This window comes from Suillus subaureus (genome assembly GCF_016647635.1).
Source record: "Suillus subaureus strain MN1 chromosome Unknown BJ212scaffold_579, whole genome shotgun sequence".
NCBI lineage: Eukaryota > Fungi > Basidiomycota > Agaricomycetes > Boletales > Suillaceae > Suillus > Suillus subaureus.
This window is the reverse complement of record NW_024539135.1, coordinates 1-9,794: the sequence shown is the minus strand read 5'-3', so window position 1 is coordinate 9,794 and position 9,794 is coordinate 1. Positions and strand designations below refer to the sequence as shown.

At 42.7% G+C, this 9,794-nt stretch overlaps 1 protein-coding gene across 1 annotated transcript; it reads left to right on the top strand.

The window, feature by feature from the left end:
* Positions 1–5,898: 5,898 nt before the first annotated feature.
* BJ212DRAFT_1490946 (uncharacterized protein) lies at positions 5,899–6,413 on the top strand (the record flags this gene model as incomplete). The annotated part of the gene is made up of 3 exons (XM_041341479.1): positions 5,899–6,102; positions 6,152–6,244; positions 6,291–6,413. The coding sequence occupies 3 exons, from the start codon at positions 5,899–5,901 to the stop codon at positions 6,411–6,413; spliced, it is 420 nt and encodes a 139-aa protein (XP_041184828.1).
* Between the last annotated feature and the right edge of the window lie 3,381 nt (positions 6,414–9,794).

Here is a 9,794-nt window from a genome sequence, read left to right as displayed (position 1 = left end):
GCAATGGGTCAGGACAAGCTGTAGATATGAAGTGTTTATGCAGTCTGCCCCCCATGAAACTTGGTGATACTTTGGGCACTGCATGATGATGACTCAACTTCAGCACAAACTCTTTGTTCATCAACCAAGGTAATGGGCCTGTAATGAAATAAGCTAAATGTTAATAAGTCTATGTTAAAGACTCACTGCTGTTTCGGGACTTCTCCTTTATATCTGCGATGGTGTCCTTGATATCCTCTGCATTATTAGCAACCCAGGGATTGTATGTCTTGACACCAGCAGAAAGGCTATCTGTCAAATCATTGCTGGACCAGTTGGACCACTTGCTGGAGCTGGGATCCATACTCGAACTGGATGGGACTATGGGATCAGGTGGGGGGGTCTTGCTTTGACTTGGCAGCATAATATATGATTTCTTCTGCATCTCGCAGAAAGAGATCATGTCAGGACCTTTGAGTATTGCACTTTAGCCTCATTCCACATCTTAGATAGTTGTGAATAAAAATTAATACAACAATATACAATGTAATTACCTAGTAGCAACGTCCTCACATTTAACCATAGTGTGTGCTTGCCCATGCACAGAAATGGAGCAGGTATCATGAGCAAGTTGGTATAGCATGGCTTGGTAGCCCTTCCATGCACCTCTGATAATGAAGACTTCTTTACCGATGATGTCACAAAATGAATCTGGATTCATGTTAGATATTTTCATTGCAAATCCAATAGGAACATTGACCTGTCATATATTAGAGCGCATGATATGAGGAGAGTAGTACTTACAAGTGAATAATCGCCCTCAGAAATCAGGGTCAGGTGCACATTTGAAAAGTCCACGGCTTGCACCACTCCTTTTGTCTGAACTCTGGCCCATGGGTGACAGTCATGATGTCTCCAGGCTTAACATCATAACCCCTTTCCTTGGTAAATTGGAGAGTCTTGAAGGGATGAATGCACTGGACAAATGCTGTGGGGGGCGTTGATCAACGCATCCTCAATATTGCCCACAGCACAGAACCACAGTGTAGTCCCCCAACAGGAAACCAACACCACAATCCTGCATTTCCCCATGTACTCTCCTGCACATACTTTCTATCTCATCCCCAATTTGAAGAGATTTGGGGCTCGGGGAGAGGGTCGAAATCTGGCTGCATTGACAGCTGGGATTGAAAAACGTGAGTTAGAGGATGATGATCTAGATAGTACTTTGATACTTCCACCTATGTAATGTCAGACAGGCTTACAAAATGTTCTATTTACCCATACCTCTTCATTGGTGGCTTCTTGACACACATGAAACAAGTCCTTAGACTTCTTAATGATGTGCCCTTCCAGACCTGTGTAAGTGCCCACTATGACTCGAACTGTGTTGCCAATCCAAAAGACATGCTCAATGTCCTGGAGTTGAAATTCCAGTTCTTGTCCATGTCCATTGAGGATGAACTTTAAGCATGTGGAGCCAGATGCATGGTTTGTTGAAATGACCATGCTAATTTCTTGACAGACTTCTCCTGTGATAGACCTGGCTGAATCACCAATGCACAAGAACTGCAGTGAAAAGATCTTCAGAGTTTTTTTGAAGAAAGGTACATCACATCCAGACTGGAGATGTAGTTGAATGTCATTAGTATGAGGGGAGGCGACCAGCTCCAGACTGTCACAGCAAAAGTTCTTCAGCAAAAGTCCCATGTAGTATCATTCTCCTTTGTACAACCATCCCACAACTTTATCATCCTGAAGAATGTCAGACACTGTCTTGTCATTCAGCAGGCAAGCTTGGTCAAGCAGTGCCACAGATCTCTTAGGGATGTCATAGGGGAAGTTGTGTGGGGGAATTAATACTGAAATGAAGTTGTTTGATTGTTTGGGGTTGAAGACATAGCCAATGTTGCCCTTATATTTTCCCTGTGTGATCTTCACCCACCTGGGGTTGGGAAGTGTAGAGCATGAATGTTCGACTGCTGCTCATTCTTCCTCCAAGATGTGAGTATAATCTTTCACAGAGGAAGAGAGTAATTTAAGTGATGTCACAATCGTTCTAGGGCTATCTGAGACAGCATAGAGCTGGCTTGGTATCCAAGGTGATATGGTAACTGCAATACCATTGCTCCTGAGATGTTCAGCAACACATTGCATAGCAGATCCTGGGATACATTCAGTGCAATGCTAGGTCATTAAAATATGCACTCACTGTGAACATGGAGAAGGTACATCCTGCTTGGGACAGCACTGGAGGATGAGACTGCTCTATGACAGGTGCTTGGGGCATTCTCATACCTGTTGGAGATGTGATTGATTGCTGTGGATAGCCTATCCTTGTCTGAAAAAGGTCCTGGCAAGCATGTAACGTTCAATGACTGCATAGAAGGGCCATCATCACCATCCACCTGCGAGTTTTCCTCCTCTGCCTCCTCCTCCTCCTCATCATCATCATCAGATGCCTCATCATCAATAAAGGGATGTTTTGGCTACATGTATTATTTAGTATAGATGTCATAATAAAACGAATATATTTCTTACTCTTCGGACACATGTGCTTTTCGAGCGAATGGCTGCCTTCAGGGCAGACACAGATATGGCAGAATCTTTCCACAGGGTAACAACTGTCGATGTACTGGAGGCGCCCTAGGGTACATGCCTGGCCTTCAAGGCAAGAAGATTTGCTAAGGCAAGGCAGTTATCATTGTTGCCGGAGAACAATGCGTCACAAGCTTCTTTCCAATCATCTGTGTTGTATTGATTGCCCAAGTACAAGGCAAAGGCTGCCTCCATCTGAGGGTAGGTCATCTCAGTAGTGAGGTACTGTTCCAGAATGTGCCATGTGCCATGATCTGCCAGCAGTGATGATGCTCTCATCCCTGTTATCTGCATTAGAATAAATACAGATGACATGATGCAACAACTAACCTTCATGATTCCTGATGCATTTCGAGGTAGGTTCGTCATCATGAGACTTGGATGCCGCACATTTGGACATCCTGTAGTTGACATCAATTACTTGAACATATCCATAATCCTGTTGCAACAGGAATGCTTACAGTGCAAGTGCTTGATTCTGTATTCTATCTATCCTAAAGACTACGGCCTATGTATGTCTGTCTATCTATAGGTGTATTGAGTAGTGGGTCATGGAAAGAAGAGATGATAATGTGCAGGAACTGTATTTATAGTGAACGACTTAATGTGGAAGCACTTAGCAAATGCAGGACAATCACAGAGACAACATTGTGGTCCCTCCAATGTTTTATGCTAAGACCTAGTAGAACAAAAGTCCTGCCCACATGTACCAGTAACTAGTGTACACGACAACAGTAATTGTAAAGTAGTGCTTAATACAAGAAATGAATTCCTATCTTATTCTGTCACTTGCGTTATGAGTTTGGAAAGGGAATTGTGATTAAAGGACACACCCTTGATATACAGAACAACTACAAGTTCAAACCCAGCTGGCCATGGGCACTGAGTATGATTTTGGGCTGAGATTGAATCTCATAGTTGTTCCGTATATTAACCTGCATCTGTCATAAACATTTCTTTCTTTTTGACTTCACCACCATTTCAACACTCTCACTACATAGTTGAATGTTACTTTGAATCCGACTTAAGTACTAGACTTTGTGTGCCATAGCATTGTACTTTGAGAATAAAGTTTGATATAGTTATGCTTTTAGACTTTGACAGTCCCCAGTAAGAGTAACTAAAATACAAATGCTGTTAATGATAGGGGTTTAAGCCTAGACAGATGGTGCCTACGAATTGTCATATTGATGTGTGCCTGATTATCGATTTGAATTGATACACTGTGCATAGATTCTTTCATCATATCAGAATCTATCTAACTTCCAAGAAGAATCACAGCATGCATGTCCTTAGAATCATCACACAACTTTTCATGTCCCAGTATGATGGACTTGATGTGTTCATCATGTTTCCCATTATCCACTGGCCTCTCAAGGACTCCGCCCCTCTGATCCTTGATACATTTCTCTAGTAAGAGATGGACATCATCTGGCAGGTCCTGTGGTTGATCCCTGAACTTTGAATATTCCTGCCAGACATTTCCCAGCGATGCCAATGATAATGTTTTGTGTTGCCCAAGGACCTGCAGCCTAGTGGGTCAGCTTGTCTTGTCTCTGACAATAGTACTCACACATGCTATCATCCCCATTGCGATAACTAGCTGGACTATTCCCTATATGAAGTTCTTCAGCACTGATAGAGAATGGTCATCTGCTGACTTTGCAACACTGTCTTGTTTGTGACACCAGATGGAGATGGTTGGTTCCACATCGTTTACAGACGTTGCTCCGAAGATCAGGCTGTGGTGTGTGCCATTGTATGTCTTACATTTGTCTGTCAGATCAAAATTCTTATTTCAAGTAAATAGTGCACTGTCACAGTTTGTACTTGGCCTGTATCAGCATGTTGCAATATTTGTTTCAGTGTTCCTTCATTTTTATCAAAAACATAAATAACTCCTGTGTCACTACCCCCAACTACGAGGGTAGCCTTCCCCCCAAAAACAACCTGCTTCAGAAATGTCTTGACTGGGTTGGTGTTATAGGTGCAGATACACACTGCATCATCCAGGCAATGTAAGCTGAATCCATTCACAACATTGTCCATCAGGAACAGCATTTGGCCTGCATCTACAGAAGCATGCCCACTGTAGTGACATGGTAAGTGATTATCAATGATTGATGTAAATATCACTTACATTAATGGCCCAGCATTGTTTGTAGTGATGACAGCACCATCTGTGCCCCTAAGTGTATGTCTAGAATGGCCCATGGGACATTAGATGCACAGTAATCAGGTATGTGTGAACACTTACATCTCTCCATCATACATGCTGAAGACCAATATGTTTCTACTTGCAGCACAGTTGAAATTTATGGTGTGCAGAATGGTAGTAGCAAGCTCGACGCTGAAAATCAGTATCAATGGTCCCTTGAAGTCAAACACCCAAACTTGAATGCATCTGTTGCACATCCCACTCACAATTTGAGTGTCATTCCTGGTATAATCACATGTAAGACACATGATCTCCTTACCCATTCCAACCCTCCTTGATATTTTGCATCAAAGTCCTGCAAACCTTCCCCTTGCTGCTGCCAGATTCCTATGAAACCGAGTCCTGTGCCATAACATAATGTCTCCTGCATTGCCTCATGGCAGGTAATCCAACATGTGCAAGTTACCAGATCTGCTGGGTTTCAAATGGCTGGGGTTTGAGGTGGGATTGGGAGCTGAGCTTGCCTTTTAAGGTCCCAAATCCTCATTCTGTCAGATCCTGGTATGTAATAAGTCAAGTCCTATTTCATCATGCATATTGAACTCACCCCCACTTGCTAACATATAGCCATTGCGAGAGACTGCTAAGCAATTGATGGCATTTGTATGCCCGACAAGGTGCCCTTCGAGACAATAATTGTTGGAATGACTGGTGGGGAGTAAAAACATTGGAGGCAATAAAGTGGGTCTATCCATTGTTATCTTGAAGAACTTATATTGACTGACTGACACAATCAGGTCCATAACAAACTGGAAGACAATCAATAATGACATCCTGCCTAACAACATTATCCTGGTAGGCATCTGATCAACACCTGAGCTAATCACCCATATAAAAATGTCTTCTCAGCTCAGTTGGGTATCAGGTCAGTCATGCATTCACCCTCTGTGCCTGTCACTCCTTTTTATGAGCCTGAAGGTCCTCCCCAAGCCCTCCCATTATTGATGTATCACACAGAGATGTTTTGTCCAACTATAATGTCAATCTCAATATCTTGGCAAGAAGAAATTGTTTTCTTCCCTCATAGTCTCCCAAGGTGAACTGCAACTCCTTTGCATGTGTTCACTACCCCGTCTCATGCAGTGACACCCATACTTTCTAGCATGCCTACTCCCACAGTTGCCAAGGCTGTTTCATTTTCTGCAGAGCAGATCAGTCAGGTGTCAATTGGTTCTTCTTTGTCATCCATAGCTTCCCATGAATCAAAAATTCCCAAACCAGACAGTGAGGCTGGATGTCCTAGCCATGGTGGATACAACTTGGAAATAGCACTCAAGTGGGATGCTGGCCACTTCAAGGTGTTCAAGGTGAGCTAGCACTTAAGTAATAAGATCTCCTTGAAACTAATGACATTAGGAGTGCATTCATGCTTCAATCCAGAAACACTGCGACACTAGCAAGAGCAAGACATATCAAACCCCTTCTGCAATAATTGCAGTCCAGACAGAGGTACATCTAGAATTTCTATATCTGTTTGATGCTAACTTTGTTTGAGGTCCTATCTCACTTTTTGGAACTCAATGATTATGATGGCTGTTGGCCAATTGGTGATATAATTCAGATGCAGCTGAAAAACACTGCTGTGAAGCAGCGACAAAAGACTACAGTACACAAATAACCTATGAATGCATAATGTAGCTTTGGTAATAATTGAAGAACAATTTGAAATGGCTGATACCTAATACTAATGCACTATGACTGTAATATGACACACTTGTACATTATTAATAGAGTTTAACAACATTGTAGTCACATTTGGTCACTGCAATGCAACCATTGACATTTGGTAAGCTCTCTTCAGATAAAATTCGCACTACTGAATGATTTGAATTGCAAGATGTCCTGCCTAATGTCTTATCTCTTCTTGGATGGTGCAGACGATGATCCCATCACCCCAGCTGTAGAGTCTTACCCCCTTAACAAGCTTTGTCCAGCAGTGGCCCTGCATACGTATCCCCCCTGGCCTGTTATCTCTGCCAGTTTAGATCCTCGTACATCACTACCATCACCTACTACATCGCTTGGCAAAGAGTTTGGGATGGATTTATTTGATAACCCCTGGGGAATTGCTCATAGGAAGAGAGATGACAATGACCAGCCGGTGGGTCATTGTGTACTTCATTGCTTTTCTGAGCTAACAAATGTTCAGCCAAATAAAATATTCCTCAAAGAAGTCGATCAGTTGTCCAGACTGTGGGATGATGTGTGTGAGTTAAACTTCTCCAAGCCTGATCTTTTGCTCTGCAAGCGGTGAATACAGGTACACTCATTAAATATCTCCTGTATTCATACTTAACTAACTTTCAGACCAATGCCAACTCACAAGAATCGAATTTGCGATCCATCATCAGGAAGTTCTTGAGCATGGCAAAGCCAATGCCCTCGCATCATTGAATGAGAATCATCATAATGAACTTGCTGACTTCCAGGTAGGGTTCTGTCCCCATGATGTTGATATCCTGACTTTCTGTGCCAGAATTGAATGGCATTGGGTATACATGAAGCACAACAGGAGGTGCACACAGAATGAGATATCCTATTAGCTAAACAAGACACTTTCTTTCAGTATGAAGCTAACATGGCAAAAAAGAAATTGTTGGCCAAGAAAGAAGTTGAGTTAGCCTGCCTTGCTGCCAGGTATAGCAGCAAGATAGCTTCATTGGATGTGCATATCAACATGTTTGTATGTGGAGCTTTCCTGATATATATACAGAGCCAGATGTGACAAGCAAACATCGCAAGTTCCTCTCCCTCCCTCCCTTCATGGCATCATGTTGTAGGAAAAAGACCTGTTGCCACATGCACAAATATTGTTGGGTTTTCAATAGTAAGCTCATGTCTCTATTGCACACCTCTATTTAGTCTAACATCACCCATGCCTCAGATTCCTGACACAAGTTCAGATTCTGATAGAGATGAGGGTTCTCAGACTTGTATCAGGGGGGCTGTGCCTCCCCTGATTTTGCTATTAAGTGATGTTCTGATCCAGAATGCCACCATTGGCATGCTTGTTGAGGCACTCGCAAAGGTTCTACAGCAGACAGCATCCCCAAGGGCAGCTCGATCCAAACTCAAAACCCATGAGACCCATATTGAGAATTTTACTGATGCCCAGCGCTGAAATAATAAGGTATGTTTTTCCCAACACAATTGACATTGCTAATGAAAAGCCAGGCCAATGTTTGGGAACTATTTTACACAGCATTCCATTTCATGAAAGATGATGAGTATATGCTTCATGTCACTGCATTGAGTGAAGCCATATCATGCTTTACACAAGGACTGGGTATGGGCCCTGACCCTCTCGAACTGCACTGGGATATGACAACCACACACAACTCCAAGTGGAACCAAAGAGTAATTGATATTCTGTGTTCTCAGTATACTTGCACATTTGAGACGAACCAATTGGCCTCAAGATCTCATCAGTCCATCAAAAACGATATTACAAAGAAATTTAATCAATGCCGCAGTTTCTGGAGAAAAGCCCAGTTTTGTGTGCTCAGTGATGGCACTCGTGAGACTATGCAAGAAGTAGGGGACCGACTCGTGGATCAGACCAACGAGCGATTGTGGGTCACAAGGGTCCTCACTTGCAGGGCGATGGTTAGTCATCTTTCTGATTGGCTTGAAGAGTGCTAAGTTGCTTTCTAGAAGTTCAAAACTCATAAAAAAGTCACATCAGCCCTGCTAAGTGACAGGATAGTGACTAGAAAGGATGACCAGGCTGTATGGGCATATCTACAATCCCTTGTGGAGACTCTCAGCAAAGATGGCATGAGCTCTGACAAGAGTGAGCATGAAGATGGCAAAGTTCAGGTGTTTCATCTGAAGAAAATGCCATGGAGAGCAGACATTGATCATGAGATGCATATCATTGATCAACAGCAGTTGGCAGGTGCTGCAAACTTCACTCCCTGTGGAAGCAAACCTGCAAAGCATTTTTGCAATGCAATCCAAGAGTCTTCTTGCCCAGCAATCGAAGGCTTACCAAGGGCGTTATACAATGAGTCATGGTTGAATGCCCAATCTCCTTCATTCACAGTATCTGACAAGAAGCTTCAGAGAATGGAAATTATTCTTTCCTGCTAGTGATCATATAGCTGCTGTTTGTATGTGTACTGATAGAATATAGTACCTCCTTGTATGTGCCACCTTGTACCCCCTTGCATCCACCATATTTACTGCCTTGTACCTATGTACTTCCACCCAACTCATGTAGTTTCAATTGTACTTCTAATATGACATAGGCAACTTGATCCGGCAAGTTTATGATGAGTGGGTGCTGATGCGATCAGCAGAGTTTTATGTTGCAGTTGTTCACTATATTAAGCACATCCTTTTCATCTCCTGCACTTTTCTTCTGATTTGAATGTTAATAGATAGATAGTTGTTATGTACATATTGGTCACAAAAATCTAGTACATTGTCTCACTCTGTCAGATATCCTCCCAGCATTCCAGCAAGGGTGCCACCTCACCCACCAATTAACAGATGTGGTTTTGTGCTTGGAATTGTTCTGAGGGAAAACAATCCACACTTCAAAATATCATCCACTTCCATACCTAACAATGCACCCTCAAGTGCCACATAGATGTGCTCGCATAATAGGTCAGTTGTTGGATGCCCCCCTTCACAATGATGGCAAAAATATTTGTTTATTGCCTTCTTTAGGCCACAAACAAGTTCTCTTTTCTTCGAAGAAAGGTGCCCCACATTCTGACTGCTGCTGGTGTCACTGGCAATGTTGGCCATCGAGATCTGTGGCTGGAAATGTCTTGAACATAGTAAGTCCACAAGCCTGTCTGTAAAAACTATGTTACTAACCTCATCACCCACTACATCAAGGCTTTGGATTGAAACATCTTGTGCACTTCCAATGGCCCACTGGGTGATTTGGGTCTGTCAATGGACATGGTGGATCCCATCCACATGAGCTGTGTGTTTAGCTGGGAAGGATCAGTTGGAGTTTCTTCATCAGATCACACTAACTTCATTT